This window comes from Peromyscus maniculatus, chromosome 5 (genome assembly GCF_049852395.1).
Source record: "Peromyscus maniculatus bairdii isolate BWxNUB_F1_BW_parent chromosome 5, HU_Pman_BW_mat_3.1, whole genome shotgun sequence".
Lineage (NCBI taxonomy): Eukaryota > Metazoa > Chordata > Mammalia > Rodentia > Cricetidae > Peromyscus > Peromyscus maniculatus.
Genome location: NC_134856.1, coordinates 54,567,321 through 54,587,588, shown reverse-complemented (window position 1 = coordinate 54,587,588; position 20,268 = coordinate 54,567,321). Strand labels below are relative to the sequence as shown.

The 20,268-nt window shown below is 50.3% G+C and overlaps 1 protein-coding gene across 3 annotated transcripts; it reads left to right on the top strand.

Moving 5' to 3' along the window:
• The first annotated feature begins 3,552 nt into the window (after positions 1–3,552).
• Positions 3,553–17,089, top strand: Mthfsd (methenyltetrahydrofolate synthetase domain containing). 3 transcript variants are annotated; one of them, XM_006990146.4, is made up of 8 exons: positions 3,553–3,653; positions 4,997–5,100; positions 6,749–6,862; positions 8,151–8,264; positions 10,279–10,369; positions 11,357–11,469; positions 12,103–12,228; positions 14,568–17,089. In XM_006990146.4, the coding sequence occupies exons 1-8, from the start codon at positions 3,638–3,640 to the stop codon at positions 15,012–15,014; spliced, it is 1,125 nt and encodes a 374-aa protein (XP_006990208.1). In that variant the 5' UTR covers positions 3,553–3,637; the 3' UTR covers positions 15,015–17,089. The 3 variants fall into 3 exon arrangements, with proteins under 3 accessions (XP_006990208.1, XP_006990209.1, XP_015863959.1); XM_006990147.4 differs by lacking the exon at positions 6,749–6,862 and adding an exon at positions 6,605–6,718; XM_016008473.3 differs by lacking the exon at positions 6,749–6,862.
• The last annotated feature ends 3,179 nt before the right edge of the window (positions 17,090–20,268 follow it).

Genomic DNA, 20,268 nt, shown 5'->3' with positions numbered 1-20,268 from the left:
CTGCCATCAGCCAGCCCGAGTAGTGACACCCCTTAGTCTATCAGCCTCCTAACGCCACCACTCTCCTTCTCCTCTCTCCTGACTTTGTTTCCCTGCCCCTCCACCTGCCTGCACACCCCTGTATAGACCTTCTAGCTATGACTTAGCAGCTTCCTGTTGGTGATCTTCCATGAGCAGCCGTGAACCTGATTCATCCCAATGTCCAGACACACCCTCAGCTCTCAGCCACAACACGTCTCTGCTGGATCCAAATTCAAGTTTACTCTCTTCCTTTCTCATTTTGTCCCCATTTCCCATCCCTGAAACACTGTCCCCTCCCCCACTCCCATCTTTCACAGGAAACTAGATTACCCCACCAAGAGTGCTGTGTACCAGGGTGACCGTGAGTTGACTGTGTGGGCTGCTCCTGTGCAGCTTTCCCACTCTGGCAGAGGTGTGACAGTGGGGAAGGAGCATAGAGGACTCCCTGTGGCTTTTGCTGTGAACCTAAAACTTCAAAAAAAAAAAAAGATAACCGGGGCCTGGAGAGATGGCTCAGTGGTTAAGAGCACTGACTGCTCTTCCAGAGGACCCAGGTTCAATTCCCAGCACCCACATGGCAACTCACAACTGTCCGTAATTTCAGTTCCAGGGGACCCGACACCCATGGCAAAACACCAATGCACATAAAAATAAATAAATAAATTAATTAATTAATTAAAACCCTAGATGTGATAAAAATGATAACCAGTAAAAATTAAATCCTGCATTTAAATCCTGTGCACACCTTTGATCTCAGTACTCAGTGTTGGACCCCAAAATTTAGGGTCTCAAGTGGGCACCCCAAGAACCCAGACTCCAGTCCAGTTGATGCAATAGCAGGAGGATTTATTAAGCTTCTATATAGAAGGGCAAACTCTGCTCCTAAGAGCAAGAGCCGCATCTTACTCCAGCCACATGGGGGTTTTTAAAGGAAAACCCCACAAAAGCCATAAGATTACAATTCCCATACAATTTCATTTCACAAGATCATGGTCTGATCACAGAGTGATCACAGAGGGGGTACAGTTACGTCAACAGGTACATTCTTCCTGAAACCTCAAGGGGGGTGGGTATCAAGGTGGGAGTGGAGTTTACACACAGGTCACAGTGGTCCTTCCTGGAACACCAGAAACTATCCCAGTCACAGTTGAGCACATCTCTTAACAGAAATCTTTTTACATTGTTATATGGTTGCAGGGAGATTGAACAATGGCTGAGTCAGGTTGCTCTTGGAACTAGATTTTTAGTTTCTCATTTCCTGGTGCTTGAAGTTTCTCTTTTCCTGAGGCTTGGGGGTGTAAACCTGAAGGGCTAGGGTCTTTCACTCAGGAGGCTGAGACAAGTGGATCTGTGATTTCAAGGCCAGCGTGGTTTACATGACGGAGTTGCAGGCCAGTAAGGGCTGCATAGTGTGATCCAGTCTCAAAAAAATGGCCAGGCGGTGGTGGCACATGCCTTTAATCCCAGCACTCGGGAGGCAGAGGCAGGCAGATCTCTGTGAGTTCGAGGCTAGCCTGGGCTACAGAGTGAGTTCCAGGACAGGCTCCAAAACTACACAGAGAAATCCTGTCTCAAAAAAAAAAAAAAATGCACCAATCATTCGGGTGATCAGTAGGCAGGAAGGGCAGAGTGCTAACAAACTCTGACCAACTAGGGAATCGGTGGAGATGGCAGCCATGAGGCCACATTTCACAAGGAGGGAACAGTTCAGGGGAGCCTTATTTCTTCAAGGCGCAAAGGTAACCTGCAAAGCAAACAACAGAATCCTCCAGCAGAGGCTGGGGTGGGTGAGAGCTGGGCAGCCACCACAGACTTGAACTGACATCCCTAGCCACTCAGATGCTCCAGATGCACAGTGTGCTGACTACATGCAAACACAGAGCAGCTTTGGTTACCCTCTAAGGCACCTCCACGCCTCCTTGCATTGGGAACCAGCCTATTTCTTTATTGTCACCTTTAAACACGCAGCAGAAGCCAGCAGGTACGGCTATAGTGGCTTAAGAAGGAAGAGTGAAAAAGCCCGAGGCTGCCCCTGACCTCTACCTGCACACACATGCTCAGGGACATGACCTCTACCTGCACACACATGTTCAGGGACACACACACACACACACACACACACACGCACGCACGCACGCACGCACGCACGCACGCACGCATGCACGCATGCACACCATATGAAAGAGACCAGCTGATACAAAAGCCTGGAAATCCTTCTCTACCTGGTCACAAGCATGAAACACATTGTGACCCAAAAAGCCTGAAATGAATAAAGGCTGGAGTGGGTGTATATAAATGACCCATAAGGAGTCAGAAACCTTCAGGCCCAGCACTTTTGAGCTTCTATCTGTCCCCAGTTTACCGCCCTCTCCATGTCAAGAGTGTCTTTCCTTTCCTTAATAAACACTCTATTTCTACATCTAACCACGTGTCCCTAGGACTATTCTTTGTTCTGAGACACAGGAAGCTGGAAATCGTAGCGGGCGTTCCCGTCTCAGATCCATTCCTATATACATGTTTCCTTGCTAACTTTGAATTTTAAGCGACGTCTCTACAGATGTACACACAAGATATATATGTTCCATGTATTCTTTGTGTATGCGCATGATATGTGTGTATGGATTCGTAATACAGCACCGTTTGTGGAGATCAGAGGACAACTTTAGGGAGTCAGTTTTTTCTCCTTCCACTATGTGGGTGAAGGGACTCTGGCCAGCTGGGGCATCGCAGAAATGGCTCTGTCAGGCCTTGCCCTTCTCCCCCATCCTCCTGCCATTCTAAAAACCGCTAGATTGCATCCCTAAAGCTAGCCACCAAGGTCTGTTCCCTTATTTGGCCACTTCCTCCTCCTGAGGCTGACTACCAGGGTCCAGCTATCAAAGTATTGAAGTCCAGCAATCAAAAGCCCCCTTTGGCTCACCTAATTAACATGTCCAATTAAAATTAAACACCCCCTCCTAACACGGTTCCCCCTTGTGCCTTTACAAAACCACCATTTTCCTATATGCTACTGCTTTCTCAGTCCTTTGTATGCCCCGCCCCTCCGCAAATACTGCCCCTTCTCCTTTGGTCCCTTCCAAGTCCTTCTCTCTCGTCCTCAATCTCCTGTGCTTGTCTCTTATTCCCTGCCTCCATCCCCCTGGGGCAAATAAATCTCCTTTGTGCTGCGAACTTGGTCTTGGGGGTCCTGGGTCAATACCAGTCTCTTACAGTGGGCCCAGGGGATGGAACTTGAGATGTTCGGCTTGGCAGCAAGCGCCTTTACCAGCTGAGCCATTTTGCCAGCCCTGTATGTGTTATATATGTTCCACACAATACGAATGCATGCGTGCTGTGTGCTTATGTGTCCTCGGGAAGTCCCGGGCATCCTTGTTTAGTGGCGACCTCGAATCCACTGAGGCGTGGAGCGCATCTGCAGAGTTTGGCAAGTGGAAAGTTAGAGAAGAACGCGACCTGAGAACGGGAACCCCGCCCGCTGCGTCGACTGCGCATGCGTCCGTCCGTCCGGTCCCCCCCAGCCCGTCTGCGCAGGCGCGGTTCGAAGCGCAGGCGATTGACGTCACTGAAAGCGCCAGCTTGAGCGGCGAGAGGCGTCGCGCTGTGACGTTTGTTGGCCATGGAGGCACTGACGGGTGAGGAACGCAGAGGGCCGTGGGGGAAACCGAGGCTGGGACGGCACAAGAGTCCCCGTGGTCCGGACGTGGCGACTCGGCCTGTTAGGGCTGTGATGCCCAGGCTGACAGCCGCGAGGGAGAACCAGTCCGACGCTCACCCTGTGGGGTTAGACAGGTTTAAACTAGCCAGAGCGGGGGTGAGGATGGCAGGTGGGATCATTCAGCGTCGGGTACCCGCGCAGCGTATCTACTGCCCCGCGCTACAAAACATTTTAAACGAGGAAGCATATGCACCGAGCAGCGAAAGTTTGGAATGCATCCGCTTGCCAATGTGGAATCTGCCCTCGCAAACGCTGTGACGCCACGGAGTTTACAAAGGACAATAGTTGGGGCTGGAGAGAGAGCTCTGTGGTTATGAGCGCTTGCTGCTCTTACAGAGGACTGGAGTTCAGTCCCAGCAAGCATATGAGATAGCTCACAATGAGGGGACCCCGTGACCTCTGGCCCCTGGCCTCCGTTGGCACCTGCGTGCCCCCACCCCCTGCAGTTGCCGATTATGCACATAAACACGTAAGCCGACACGCATAGATAATAAATCTTTTTAAATAGAAAGAACGGGCGGTGGTGGTGCACGCCTTTAATCCCAGCACTCGGGAGGCAGAGCCAGGTGGATCTCTGTGAGTTCAAGGCCAGCCTGGTCTACAGAGTGAGATCCAGGACAGGAACCAAAGCTACACAGAGAAACCCTGTCTCAAAAAAAAAAAAAAAAAAAAAAAAAAAGACAAATATGCTTTCTACACACCAGTCTTGTGAGATTTAACAATTTAAAAGGATTGGTTGGGGGTGTGGCTAGTGGCTGGCTTAATGCACTTAAAGCCCTGAATTTGACCCACTGGACCACTAAATAATGAAAAAGGCTACATTCTAGCCAAACCTGGTGGTACACACTCGTACCTCTTGCTACTTGGGAGGCTGAAGCAAGAGCATTTCAGGCTCAAGGCCCATCTGTGCAACTGAGTGACACCCTTCTTCAAAAAGGTCTAGCTCATCAGTAGGGTGCTTTATGCTGGAGCCCCTAGTACTGCAGAGAAAATACAAATGACTTCACAGCTGTGCTTTACAGCATGCTCCCGTTTCCTGGCAGAAATGGAGGCTGAGTAGGAGCTCTTCTCTCAACTGGTGAGGGAGCTTGAGGGAAACCTAATATTTCCATTGTCCTGAAGAGAGACTTGGCTCCGTAAGCTGGTCTGGTGTGGACACAAATGCCTGCGCGGGTGTTGTCACAAGGACAGGTATACAAGTGGCCGCGTGCACTGTGGGATTGCTTTTTATCAGTAAGTCACAGACCTTTTTTGTCATAGGTGTCTCCAAGCAAGGCATCCGTGAACAAATTTGGGACTATATGGAATCACATGATTTAGCTGACTTTCCCAGACCTGTTCATCACAGGATTCCCAACTTTAAGGTACAGAAGTGTTCCTGGTGTTGTTAGAAGGGGGTCAGGCTTTCCCTGGGAGAGTAAAGTCAGTGACACAGCCCCTCGGCTTTCTGCTAGGATTGATTTTAGAGGCACAGTGAGCAGAGGCAGAAGAGGGCTTGGAGGGCTCTTTGTGTTTTGACACATTCCCTCCATCACCCAGTGGGCCACAGCCTCTCTGTGGAAGTGGAGGGGTTAGATTGTAGGTGCTACCAGTGCTTTTCACAGAGCTGGCCTCCCTCAGCCACTTAAGGAGGGGCTTATGGAACCCCCAGAAGGAAGCCCAGCCTTTATGGCCCAGAGAAACATCATATGACCTGAAGCCCTGGGCCTCAGTTTCTCCCCCCTCCCCCCCCAGCTGAGGACCAAACCCAGGGCCTTGTGCTTGCTAGGCAAGCGCTCTATCACTGAGCTAAAATCCCCAAACCGGGCCTCAGTTTCTTAACTGTTCAAAATATAAGTCAACCTAAGATGACTATTGCTGATAGTATGCATGGAAAATAATTTCCCTGAAAGAGGCAATGTAAGCCAGGTGCTGGCTCAGGCTGGCTATCCCAGCACTGGGAAGACAGAGGAGGAGGATCAGGAGTTTAAGGTCATTCACAGCTACATTGTGAGTTGGAAGTCTGACTGGGCTACATGAGACCCTGTCTCAGAGAGTCAGACAGACAGATTGGAGCTGGGCAGGAGGGGGGGGGGAAGGGGGGGAGCAGCATAAATGGCTTGTGGTCTTTGCTTTATCTTTTTGAAGAGAACTGAAGTGCTTTGTGAAGATAGACCTAGGACCTGGTACCCACTAGCACCCCATGTTGCCTGGACCTTCTCCCTATGCTGGCCTAGCTCTGGTTCTGGATGAACTGGCTTCAGACTGCAGGGCCCCTGGAGACCATCCCTCCCTGTGGTGTTAGTTGTTTCTATGCTTTGTGGGAGACAGATGGACATGGAGTGCAGAGAAGAGGGCACAGGAAGCTCAGGATGAGCTCATGGTCTCTGGAGTGAATGAAGCTGGCGGAGGAGGTCCCTGGGCATCCTACTCCTTGACTGGGTGGTGCTTACATGAGCTCCATTCTGTGGCAATCCCTCAGACTCTGTTCTTGGGATCTGTGCTTTTTAGAGTTTTCTTCCCTTAAAAACTGAGTCCTGGGGCTAGAGAGATGGCTCAGTGGTTAAGAGCACTGGCTGCTCTTCTAGAGGTCCTGAATTCAGTTCCTATCAACCACATGGTGGCTCACAATCATTCATAGTGGGATCTGATGCCCTCTTCTGGCATAAAGTCGATAAAGCACACATACACATAAAATAAACAAATCTTTAAAAAATAAAAAACAAACAAAAAGCTGAGTTCTGGGTTAGTCCCTTTCCATCCTGTGCTCTTTCTGAAGTGTCTCCTTGAGGGAATGTAGGCTTCTGTATCTGGGTAGATGCTGGGCTGTGATCCCTAAGCTGTAGCTGGCCCGTGTCCTCACGGTGACATGTAGTCACGTTCACACAGGGTGCTTCTCATGCTGCAGAACATTTCCCACACCTGCATGCTTTCAGTGTGGCGAGAACCATTAAAGTCAATCCTGATGCTCCTCAGAGAAATGCCCGCTTCCTCGTGCTGGAGGTGAGTACAGCACTGTCTTCACCTAACTAGGGTTCTTACCTGGCTTGCCAAAGCATCAAAGATCTGGAAGTCTTTGCTGGGACACAGGAAGTGAAAGTGGACCCTGATAAGCCCCTGGAAGGCGTCCGGTTGCTGGCACTGCAGGTAACTCCAGGTTCCCAAGCTGCCCTCAGTCATGAGGGCTCACTCCAGGTGACTGCTGAGTGCGTGCAGTGTATCTAGGTAAAATGCTGTGACTGCAATTTTAATTTGTAATGTTCTAATTCCTTGAAACAAAAAACTCAGTTATAAATATAATACTGCTTTGGTAGTAGTTAGGTGGTAGTGGCACACACCTTTAATCCCAGCACTTGGGAGGCAGCCTGGTCTACAAAGTGAGTTCCAGGACAAACAACGCAACACAGAGAAACCCTGTCTTGAAAACCCAAACAAACAAACAAATGTATAGACCACTTCTCGAAGAAAAGAGAGCACCCCCAGCATTGATTCAAACTACTTTATGTCATCTCATTTAGTATGAGAAGAGAGCTTGATGTGCATTTTTTTCTTTCTTTTTTTTTTTTTTAAACATTTTTTTTAAATTTTTTTTAAAGATTTATTTATTTATTATATATACAGTGTTCTGCCTGCATGTATGTCTGCAGGCCAGAAGAGGGCACCAGATCTCATTACAGATGGTTGTGAGCCACCATGTGGTTGCTGGGAATTGAACTCAGGACCTCTGAAGGAGCGGTCAGTGCTCTTAACCTCTGAGCCATCTCTCCAGCCCCTTGGTGTGCATTTTAATGCTGATAGCTCTTAATCAATTATGATAACGAAAGCAGATAAAGTGAATACAGGCAGAGCCACAAAGGTTTCTCTGAACGACACAGTTAATGTAATGTGATGACTGGCATAGCTTTGCTGAACCAAGTCTGCTGCTGCTTTTGGCACTGAATGTCAGGCACAGGGGCTTTGGGAACCAGCCTGGGACTGCCAGATGCCGTGGAGTGACTTGCTAGTCCCCCATTGCTGTCACATTACGTGGCAGAAGCCTCAGCTATAGGACGCCTTCCACACTGTGCGCTAAGGAAGGTCATGAGGCCTTTGTGTTGAGAGGAACAGTGGTGTGGAACTCCTACTCTGGTGCTCTAAGCTGAGCAGGATCTGGCCCGTGAGATTCAAGGAGGCTTCCTGGAGGCACAGAAGTGTCAGCCTCACTTCCCAGGCAGTGAGATGGTGTTTGAACTTGAGTGACACCCCACAACAGCAGTGAGGACAGCAGGAGCATCGGGAGCCATTGCTGATGGAAGGGGACACTGGGGATGGACACTGTACTGTCACCAGCAGTCCCCCAGTGGCCCAGGTGTGCTCAGGTTCCTTAGTTGAGATTCCCCTTCTTCCTGGGGAAAACATGCATTTGCTGTGTAACTGATTGTCTTTTCCCTCAAAGAGCAAAAAGACCCTGCTGGTCCCAACACCACGGCTGAGGACAGGGCTGTTTAATAAAATCACACCACCTCCTGGAGCCACTAAAGACATACTGAGGAAATGTGCCACCTCCCAGGTGAGTGCTAGAAGCCCCCTCCCTGGGGGACCGTCCTCATGAGTCAGCTTACTGTAAAATAGAACACTGTGGAGTTTACACAAAGCCACGAGAGCAGTGTTAAAGTATTCAGCAGTTCTGCCCATGCAGTAGATATTTGAATAGTTGGTTCGGCTAGTTAGAAGTGCTTGTTCAAGAGCTGGTGAGACCCAGCATCAGGCACTCTGGTGCCCTCTTGTGGTAGATTTGGTGCTGTGCACTTGTGCTTGCTCCCACCTGTTTAGATGATGCAGTGGAGGGCAGGATGGGCCCTCTTTGCCGGGCAGGCTGGAAAGTGCCTGTCAGTGGTAACTGTTGACAGGAGCATGATTGCAGGTCATCAGACACTTCACAGTCCAGCTAAACTGGCGTCTGTAAATTCATTGATATGTTAGAGGACGAGGTTTTGCATTTTACGATAAATAACATTTGATAGTTTTTCTTTTGTTTGTTTTGTTTTTTAAGAACCATAAATCACATGTCATTTTACTTATCCCCTGTAAAGGGATTTTACCTTGAAGTTGAATGACTTTTTATTTTTTGATAACTTTTCTTATTGAAAAAAATAGAATTGGCTATGGCTTACAAAAATACAGTTATGCTATAAAGGTAAAATATGTGTGTGTAGAGGATCAAGTTAGGGAGGGCTGGATTTGGTGGTGCACATTTGGAATCAGCCTCTTGGGAAGCTGGGGTAGGTGGGCTGCTGATTCATACCTGCCTTGCATATAGCAGGACTGCATTTCAAAATACAGATTAAAATATATTGGGATGAGGTGGAATTCAGCTCACTAGAGCCCTTCCCCAGCATGTGTGAGGCCCCAGATTCCATCCAAGCACTGAAGGAAATAGAAAAAGAAAAAAGATGAAAAGTAAGATAAAACCATAGTTCTGGTCAATCCCAAGCCCACAGCTCAGGATTCTCAGAGACAGGGCAGTGGTCAGTCCTCAGCCCCAACTCAGGCAGTGAGAGACCTATTTCCTTTTTCTTTTTACATTTGAAGTCTTTTATTTTGAGTTCTTAAAAAAAAAAAAAAAAAAAAAAAAAAGGCTGGAAAACTGATAGGACAAGGCCTTGGGGTAAGCCAGGGATCCTGGAAATGGGATGAACTGCAAGCAGAACCTCGCTGGGTCTGCAGAGCAGAAGGAGGTCGGTCCTGAGGCCTTTGGGCATGTTGGATTTGAAGGGGGGGAGGCAGGTCACTTAACAATATGTATACTGTACTCATCTTATGCAGTACTCAGAGGGGGGTGGGTGTGTTTCATCTCACTTCCTCCTGGGACTGCCACCTCCTTGCAGGCTCACTGGCTTGGCCGGCAGCACACGCTGGAGCCGGCCATCATCTTCTGTTGAGGGAGGGTAAGTTAAAAAGTCTAGTCCCCACTCACACTGGCCAGGTCAGAGGTCTGAGGAGAAAAACCTATTTTCGTGGCCACTGAGAGGCACAAGGCTTCAACAGGGTGGATGCGTCGGGCATGCACTGTGATGTGCTCCAGGGAGACCCACCCTGGCTGTGCACTGATCCCAGAAGAGAGTTGCCATCTCTCTGACCTACACAGGGGCAGTCCCTTCACACTTTGTATGCAGGCCTCTGGTCATCAGGGTGGTGGGGGTACTTGGGGAACATATGTAGGAGCAAGAGTGCCGTGCATGAAGCTGTGGCCACACAGGGGTACTGACCGTGTCTAGCTTAAGTGCATAACCTCCTGCATCCTTGATTCTAACCTTCATCCTGGTGTGCCTGTGCCATGAAGCCCCTGTGATGCAGCAGGGTCTGGCCTGGTTGTGTGTGGCTCCCACCTGATTCTACCTGTGGTACTCTTTTGGCATTAGTGTTCTGGCCATCTTCCTGGGATAGGAGTTGTAGAAGACACACCCTCAAATTGTTCCTGGAACTGGCTGTTCTAGGATACTGCCCCCTGTAGGGTAGTGTGGGAGTCACATCCACTCTGACTGCTCTGAGACCATGAGCTCAGCCTCCCATTCCCTTTATAGGGTGTGCGGAACTTCAGTGTCCCTGTGAGCTTGGATTCCAGTGTCCTCGTGGATTTAATTGTGGTGGGATCTGTTGCTGTGTCCGAGAAAGGTAAGCTAGAGACAGGCTGTTCCGGTCGGTCGGTCGGTCGGTGTTCCTGAAACCTGCCCTGTGCACTCTCCCTTGACAGTCATTCGGCTCTGCATGCCTGATCCCAGCTCCTGCACAGGTCACTGTGTAGTCCTGTTCTAGTCGGTCCAGAATCTCATGAGTGAGTCTTGCACCTCAGCTAATGCAGTCTGGATAATCCTCAAGTTGACAGTTGACACGGACAGTAGGGCCTCCTGCCCGCCTTTTGACTCCTCTCAGCTCCCCCCCCCCCGCCCCCCCGCCCCCCCGCTGTGTAGGTTGCACATACCTCCTGCTGCCCTTCTGTCCCATTGTCTTTGTCTTGTTCCTTCGCATGCGCATTTCCGTCAGAGGAGCGCTGGCAGGCCTATCTTAGAGAGGCATCTTGGTGGTGTGCTTCCTCCTGGGGTGATGCTGTGATGGTACCCAGACTCCAGGCGAGGAGAACCCAGGGGCACTGGGAGCCAGAGACTGTTACTGCTTGCTGACTGCTGTGGTCCTTTGTCCTTCTGCCTGCATAGGCCTGTGACCACGCAGCCCCACTGAGCTGGCCTCCTCTTTGCATCTGGCTTCTCTTCCTAAGGCAGGCAGTCCCACCCTGCCCTTTGGAGTGGACCTCTCTTCTGTGTCTTCACTCGCTGACCTTTCGTGGCTTGGTTTTTGGTCTCAGAACTTGACTTTAGCTCTCCGTCCTTCCACCTTAGCCTCCCAGTGCTGATTGCAGCTGTGCCGCAGCACCTGCCGCTTCACTGGGTCTTGCTGACAAGACGGGCACACAAGTGCCAGCTTGACCCCCGCTGTGGCCTCGGAGACTCCCCTACTCACTGTGCACTTTGATTGTTTGGTGCCCGTGGGTTCATGTTCCAGGGCTGCTTGTGGGTTGCTGCGGACAACAGGAACACTAGATCCCGTCCTTTCCGCAGAGGCCTGACAGGAACCCACTTCTGCTGTGCCCCACCTTGTCTGTAGGCTGGCGAATTGGGAAGGGAGAAGGCTATGCCGATCTTGAATATGCCATGATGGTGTCGATGGGAGCTGTCCACGAAGGGACCCCGGTCGTCACCATTGTCCATGACTGCCAGGTATGTCCTGCAGATGTCACTGGCACCCCTCTCAGCCGCTCCAGGGGAGGAGGGGGGTAGACGCCTATTTGTAGTAGGCTTTCTCAGACTGCCAGCCCCTGAATCATGAGTGCTCAGCCTTAGCTTACGCTTGTCCCACTAGCTCTTATAACTTATTTTAGCCTTTCTTTCATTCTCTATGTCCTGCGTTTCCTGCTTCTTCCGTGTCTGGCTGGCTGGCTGGCCCCAGGCATCTCCCTCTCTTTCTCCATTGTTCTCTCTTCTCTCCCCTCTTGAGTCTGGATCCCTCCCCCATACTTGTTCTCTCTGCCCCACCTGTCCCTCTACCTAGCTGTTGGCCATCCACCTTTTTATTAGACTAATCAGGCCCCTTAGGCAGGCAAGGTGAAACAGCAACACATCTTTACATTGTTAAACAAATGTAGCACATCTTTGCCTAGTTAAAGTGTTATGCCACGACATATACAAATGTAACACATATTTACATAGTTAAAGTAATATTCCACAATACCTATTCTTGCATCATGCTGTGAGAAGTATTGATTGATGAGGCGCTGAAGATCCTCTCTCCAGATGCTTAGTTCCTTCAGGGCCCTGCTGTAACCTGACTGGTCACCTCCTTACCCTGTGCAGGTCGTTGACATCCCTGAGGCTCTTCTGGAGGACCACGATCTCACCGTCGACTACATCATCACTCCCACCAGGGTCATTGCTACAGGCTGTGCACGCCCAAAGCCAACAGGGATCATCTGGTCCAAGGTGGGTCATTACTGTGGCTGGCATGGCCTACTGTGGCTCTCGTGGTAGTGTTTTTCAGTGTGTGTGTGTGTGTGTGTGTGTGTGTGTGTGTGTGTGTGTGTGTGTGTGTGTGTGTGTTTATGTGTATATGTGTATGTATGTGTGTGCATTTGTGTTCATGTGTGCATGTGTGGAGGCCAGAGGTCAGCCTTGGATATCATTCCTCAGGGTGTGTGCCACCATGCCCTGGAGATTTTTTTTTTTTCTTGGTTTTGCAGTTCTGTGGGGTTGGACTTACAGCCTTGTGCTGCTGGGTAAGCACCCTGCTCCTGAGCTACCTCCCAGTCCTTTGGTGATTATTATTTTGGAGATAGGGTTCACTGCCTAGGCCTCTCAAGTAGCAAAGAGTACAAGCCTGCACTGCCAGCCCCCACAAGGGATTGCAGACTTCTAGGTGATTGACATGAAAATCAAATCTGAGTTATAATTTTTGGAGGCTGGAATGGTTAGTTTTAGAACATAAAAATGTTGTTTTCTGTTTAATTAACAAGTAGAATTTTCCATTTCATGCGGCACATTGACAAAGCATAATGACCGCTTCTAATTGCCAGCTAGGAAAAACAGAATGCCCTGTCAGCCTGGGCAGTGGCGCCAACCCCGTTCTGCTAGCCCAAATGTATGCAGCTAGACAATGGCAGTGCCAGTGTGCTTGGGACTTGTGGAGACGTGACCCACCCCATGCTGGGTGTCATCACTCCCTACTCAGAACAGGCTGTTCCAGAAAGGAGTGACGCCTGGCTCCATGGTAGCCTGTGCATCAGGATTTGCCATCATCACGGCTCCTGTGCTGCTCGGCTTCATAGGAAAGCAACCCCAGACCTGAGTGCTGATGTGGTGTGTGCACTGTAAAGACCTGCCTTGAGCTGCGCGTGGTGGTGCAAGCCTTAAATCCCAGCATTCGGGAGACAGAAGCACGTGGATCTCTGTGAGTTCGAGGCCAGCCTGGGCTACAGAGTGAGTTCCTGGATAGCCAGAGCTATATAGTGAGAATCACCGCCCCCCAAACAAAAACAGCAGCAACAATTACAAAAACAAACAAAACAAGCAAACAAACAAAAAAAGACAAAAAAAAAAAAAAGAAAAGAAAAGAAATCCTGCCATGGAGCCGCAGCTGTTCCCTCAGTTCAGTAACTGCTTGTTTACCAATTGTGCCCCCAAAGTTAAAGAAGAGATTGTCTCTGATGGATGAGACGTGTCAGAAAGGACCGAACAAGTCTGCTTCCTGACCCACTGCAGCTCTGCTGTCAGGCTCATCTGCCAGCTCAGGCCAGGCAGCCCACTGGCAAACTGGCTGCCGAAGGTCCACATGCTCCCAGCAGCGTCTGTGCACACGGACGGATCAGGCCCCCGGCTCATCCTGCAAGGCACACTGTGCCCACATGCTGATCTGCTTTCCATTGCCTCTGCAGGTGGTTGGGATGTTGGTGACCAACTATACCAACTCGGCAGGACCACAGGTGGCCTGTGCAAAAGCCCCAGGCTGACACTGAACTCAACAAGCTGTTCATTTAGCAACTTGGTGGCCCACTGCCAGAGAGTGCTGCATGAGTCATACTCAGTGTCGTACCTGCCTGACTGTGTGTATGCCAAGGCCTCAGTTTGACCCAAGAGATGCTCCTGGGCATGTAAAGGACACCATCCCAGCTTCAGGTACCATAGGAGGCCTCACTCTCCTGGAGGTAGGCAGGGATTGCCCTCTGTGGCCCGTGTTAATACCATTGACTGCAGGAGTCTCTTCTGAGTGAATGGCCCACAGAGGAACCCCAGCATTTTCCTCCAGGAAGATAGAGGCCAGTCCATCCTCACTGTGGCACATGGAGGGACAACCTGGGCAGCTTCAGGATGTCAGGATTTCATTTAGGCTGCTGTGGGGTCAGAGCTACAGGCTGGTGACTTTCTGTTAAGGAATGGAATCTAGGCCTGGGCTGGTATTGCAGACTTGTCATCCAGGCACTCTGGATGCTGAGGCAGGAGGATGGCAAGCTTGACATCCAGACAAGCCTAGATAATATGATGAAGGCTTGTCTCAAAATAAAGAGAAATGGCTGGGCTGTGGCACAGAGGTAGAATGCTTGTCTAGCCTATGAGAGGCCCTGTGCTTCACCCCCAGCATCACAGAAATAAATAAATGAAACATGCAGTGGACTCTTACCTCCCCAAAGACTGCCCTGGCCCACCAGCATCCTTTCATCCACATGGTGTCCTACATTGCCAGAATTCCTCCTGAGTGTGTGGGTGTGGCCTTGGTGTGACTACTCCCTGGACACCCCAAGACCAACTGAGGTCACTGTCTTTTTCAGGTCAGTTGTGAGATGCTTACGAAAATCCCAGTACTCAGGAGCCTCCGTGAGCGAGAGAAGCGGGCCGGGAAGGATGTCGCTCTTCAAGCTGAGCCTGACAGCCAGTGCCCAGCTCCAGGCACTATCAGGAGACCCCAGGATATACCACAGTCACGAGCAGGTGCCCTAGGAAGGTCCCATAGCCCCCTGCAGGGGGTGGACACCCAACTGGCTGCCACTGTGCGTGTGGAAAACCTGCCCTCCAGTGCTCGTGTACGTGAGCTGAAGAGAGCACTCCAGGAGCTGGGGGCAGTGCCCCTGAGGCTCACCTGGCAGGGGCCACAGCATAGGGCCATTCTACACTATGCAGACTCAGCTGCTGCCCGGCAGGCTGCCTCCCGCCTCCAGGGCCTACATCTAGGTGCCAACACCTTGAGGGTGGCACTGGGGCAGCAGAGGGATACGTGACCTGGTGAGCAGCCCTCAGCAGAAGAGCCATGCCCTCTCTGTTGTGGGATGTCCCTGGCATGTGACAGTTTGCCATTGATGGTAGCCTGCTGCTCTGTGAGGCCTATGCCGTCTTCCTGGGAAGAGCCAAACTTTCCTGATGGGTGGGGATGTGTAGCAAGCAACACGTCACAACTCTCAGAATTCTGCGAGCTCTTACTCATTCTGACCCATTCCAGTTCCGGTTGTGAAGTCCTTGTGATGCTCTCTGGGTGCAGAAGGGTTAGGGACTGAGCAGCAGGGGCAAGGGGTAGAGAATGGAGACCTGATTTAGGATAGGAGAGAAAGTAACAGAGGCCCGCAGAGAAGAGGCCAGGGCAGGGATCGAGGGCAGGCAGCAGAGCCAGAAGGCTGTCCTTGTGATCATTGCAGACCCCCAGTCCAGCAGAACAGGAGAGGGGGCACAGAAACACCACAGTGTGCACGTGTGTGATCATGTCTACCCAGGCTGCACAGCACTGTCCCTAGGTGAGGATGGGGAGGAGGGGGGGAGCACTTGTGCTGTGGACCCTACGCAGAAGTCAAAATAAGCATTTACATAGAGAGTTTGATTCATTCAAATGTGCATGCCTGAGAAGTTTCTTATTTTTACCAATGGGTCTTCCACAGTGTCCATTAACATTGTCCTTTGCCCCAGAAGGGCAAGCCTTGTTCCCATATTTTTTGTTTGTTCGTTTATTTATTTGTTTTTTTAAGACAGGGTTTCTCTGTGTAGCTCTGGCTGTCCTGGATCTCGCTCTGTAGCCCAGGATGGCCTTGAACTCACAGAGATCTGCCTGTCTCTTCCTCTAGAGTGTTGGGATTAAAGGCATAAGCCATTACAACCCAGCCTTATTCACGTACTAAAAAAAAAATCTATGACACACGTCTCCTTGCAGGGACCCAGCCTTAGAAAACTGTGCTAGAGGGGCTGGAGAGATGGCTCAGGGGTTAAGAGCACTGTCTGCTCTTCCAGAGGTCCTGAGTTCAATTCCCAGCAACCACATGGTGGTTCACGACCATCTATAATGAGATCTGGTGCCCTCTTCTGGCCTGCAGGCATACATGCAGGCAGAACATTGTACACATAATAAATAAATAAATCTTTAAAAAGGGGGGTGGGGTGGGGATTTAGCTCAGCGGTAGAGCACTTGCCTAGCACGTGCAAGGCCCTGGGTTTGGTCCTCAGCTCTGGGAAAAAAAAAAAAACAAAAAAAAACTGTGCTAGAGCCAGGCAGTGGTGGTGCACACCTTTAATCCCAGCACTCAGGAGGCAGAGACAGGTGGATTTCTATGAGTTCAAGGCCAGCCTGGTCTACAGAGCGAGTTCCAGGACAGGCTCCAAAGCTATAGAGAAACCCTATCTTGGAAAAACGAAGGTGGGGGTGAGAGAGAGCGAGAGCGAGCGCGCACACTGTGCTAGTTCAGTAACCCCTTCCAGGTTGTCACAGGTGCTGTGAGGAGTGGACATGGGAAGCAGGCCTCGAGCTGTGCTGGCCTCTGGCCCTGCACCTGCTGGCCTGCCCCCCCCCCCCAGCACAGTCACTGGCCATCCCATCCTTTTCCTTGTTCTGCCTGCATTTGGGTCCTCGCCTGCCCTTTGTGTCCCTTTTAGCATTGATGCTCCCCGTGGGACTGCGGCTGCAGGTTAGCAGCATGGAGCTTTACTCTTGCTGCAGACCAGCAGGGCATGAGCAACTCAGGAAATCCTGTGTTATGTGAGCTGTCCATCAGAGCTGGGAAGTGGGGAGATGACCCTTACCCAAAAATCAGCCAAGCCTGACTCCAGTCAAATGATCACTCAGGTCACCCAAATGGTATGGACTTGGGGCCAGAATAATCCAGATGTGATGACACACAATCTGAGCCACTTGTGTATTAGTGTAAAGTGGCATCAGCACTAAAGCCAGTGCTGGTCTCAGCCCTGGTGGATGCTGCAGGGCGTACCCTGTCTCAGGATGCCGTCAAGTCTTGTTCCCCAGGTGGCTGGTGACAAAGTCATTGCATCCTTTGTTGCTGTGATTGTATAGTACATAATAAAAAATGGACAGAAAGAACTCTCGTCAGGTATGAGGTGGCAAAGACGCTGTAAGTGTTGTTGCATGATTCTGGGCCCCTCCATGGTACCCACCCACATGGTACTTGGCTTCACCAATGGTTTGGGCTGTTGAGAAGAAATTGGTCCTTTGGACTGGATCTCACCCTGACCGTCTTAGGATTACTATTGCTGTGATGAAACACCATGATCAAAATCAGCTTAGTAAGGAAAGGATTTATTTTGCTCAGAGTTCGATACAACAGTTGATCATCAAAAGCAGTGAGGGTAGGAATTCAAGCAGGGCAGGAACCTGGAGGCAGGAACTGATGTGGAGGCCGTGGAGGGGTGCTGTTAAGTGGCTTGTTCCACATGGCTTACTCAGCCTGCTTACATAGAAAACCCAGGACCACTAGCCCAGGGGTAGCACCACCCACCATGGTCTGGGTCCTATCACATTAGTCACTAAGAAAATGTTCTACAGGCTTGTCTGCCACCCAGTCTTCTGGAGGCATTTTCTCAATTGAGGTTCCCTCCTCTCAGATGACTCTGGCCTATGTCAGGTTAACATAAAACTAGCCAGCACACTGGCCTCTTCCTGTGTGTGCTTGCCTGCCCTGTATCCTGGCTGTTCTGATGAGAACAGAGCCTCAGCCTCCTGCCATGACTTGGACTGATACCTGAAGTTGAGCCAAACCCCTCTGGGCATCTTCATAGTGATGAGAAAGTAGCTAATGCAGGAAGATGCAAACCAATGGCTTTCCCAACATCCGTTATATCGAGGCTTTTAGAAACGTAGCAGCAGGGGCTAGAGAGATGCAGCAGGGGCTAGAGAGATGCTCAGTTGTTAGGAGCCCTTTCTGCTCTTCCGGAAGACGAGTTCAGCCCCCACCACCCATGTCACCAAGCTCACAAGCACCCATAGCTTCAGCTATTGATATCTGACAGCCTCATCTGACCTCCATGGGTACTGAACACACAGCATACACTCACAGGCACACACACAGTAACAGTGGTAAAATTCATAAGTCGTTGGGGCTGTGGCTGATAAGCAGCTCAGGCTCCTGTAGGTGAGATGAGTTTTACAGGAAGTGGTTGCAGAGAGATGCTTCAGTTCCAGCATGTCCAGCAAGGTCCTAGCAGAAGCTCCTCAGGGAACTAAGCAGCAGGCAGATACTTGGGAACTGTCACCAGCAAGAGCAGAGGACAGCAGAAGGTGACCTCTGGTCTCCTCTGTATACACACACACACACACACACACACACACACACACACATATGAACATGGGAACAGAATGAAGTGGGCTGGCAGAGGCGCCACAAGGCATCAACCCTCCCAATGCTGGCTTCTAGGTGATTCTAGTCCCTGGATTGGAGATGAGGTTTGGGGTTACAAGGGTCAAAGTTCCAGGTGGTGCTGTCGGCATCCCCCCTGTCCTGCAGTCATGGTGAGCCACACTTAATACAAAAACCAGGATGCCCCGGGGCGGGGGGGGGGGGGGGAGAGGCCAGAGCAGCAGCAGTCATCATTTTGAGGAGTCGGATGGTGACTTGAAGGATAGAATGCCAGAGAAGAGGTTGCTGAGCCTAGGGGTCACTTTAGGTGTCTTAACCCAGGACTGCCAACCTAGGGCTGGCACTGCCTACAGTGAGCTCCACCCCATCAGTCATCAATCAAAATGCACTAAAAACTTGCCCACAGGCCATTCTAGTGGGGATATTTCCTTAGTTGAGGTTCCCCCTTCCAAAATGACTCCAGTTTGTATCCAGGTGATGTAAAACTAGTTGTCACACTAGGTGAAGCACGTTTGTCCATCAGGCACGCACAACAAACACTCACAGTCTGTCCTAGCACTCTGGATGGTCAGGCCCATGGAAACACATTTAAAGGCACAGGGCTGCTGGTCTTCTGTGGCCTGAGATGAAGTTTTCTGTCTTTGTAGGAGCCAACACTCAGGCTCACCTCCCAGTCCTGGTCTGATACTGCCCTCTGGGTCCCATCACCTGGGCTTGATTCCCCCCAACACACACACGGACACACGGACACACACACGGACACACACACAGAGACATGGACACACACGGACACCTGGGCCTGATGCAGACTTCCCTGATCCTGGACACCTGGCCTGTGTGTGATGCTGCCTCTGAGGTTCCTGTTCTCATAGCCCCAGCTTCTGGCAAAATCGATGAAGGAGGCGTCTGTGCTTGTGTACCTTTATCTGGGCTCCATGACTAGCATCCCAAGTAGAACATAAAGAGAACATCAGTTTTATTTATTTATTTATTTATTTATTTATTTATTTATTTATTTATTTATTTATTTATTTATTTATTGTAGATGAACAGTCTTATTAAATAAGAAACACAGAGCCAATTGCAGAGTTAAAAGCCCAAGAGGTCAGAGCAGTAGCTGAGAGCTGAGCTTACCCTTCGCTGCCGCTGCTGTCCTTCCTCTCAGCAAGAGCACTACTTCCTGTGCATCTGTCCTTTTATAGACTTTCTGTTCTGCCTTCTCATTGGTTGTAAACCCAACCACATGACCTCATCACTGCCCATCTATACAGACCTCCAGGTCTTCTATGGTTGGTATTGAGATTAAAGGCGTGTGTCTCCAGTCTAGCCCTCAGTAGGGTCTCACACAGTCCAGCCCTCAACAGGGTCTCACAGTCCAGCCCTCAACAGGGTCACACAGTCCAGCCCTCAACAGGGTCTCACAGTCCAGCCCTCAACAGGGCCTCACAGTCCAGCCCTCAACAGGGTCTCACAGTCCAGCCCTCAACAGGGTCTCACACAGTCCAGCCCTCAACAGGGCCTCACAGTCCAGCCCTTAACAAAGTCACACAGTCCAGCCCTCAACAGGTCAGATAATGCTACATTTTTAAACCCAGATATCTTCTTTGTCTTTTTAATTTTGTGTGTGTGTGTGTGTGTGTGTGTGTGTGTGTGTGTGTGTGTGTGTAATGTACAGCAGTGGCTGAAGAAGCCTGAAGAGGCCAGAAGAGGGCACTGGATTCCCCAGAGCTGGATTACAGGTAGTCACCCCATCTGGATGTTCTGGAAGAGTATTCTTAACTGCTGAACAATCTCTTAAGTCCCTTTTCATATTTTTATTTGGTGCTTAAGAAAAAAATAATACTCCAAAGCCTTTATGTATTTAAAAAAACTATAAAAATTGAATTTCTTGTTAAAAAATAAACAA

Excerpts from the sequence above, each read along its gene's own strand:
- Mthfsd (XM_006990146.4), top strand. Across the intron at positions 8,265-10,278 it reads GGAAATGTGCCACCTCCCAG|GGTGTGCGGAACTTCAGTGT; the intron begins GTGAGTGCTAGA and ends TTCCCTTTATAG. Across the intron at positions 12,229-14,567 it reads CAGGGATCATCTGGTCCAAG|GTCAGTTGTGAGATGCTTAC; the intron begins GTGGGTCATTAC and ends TGTCTTTTTCAG.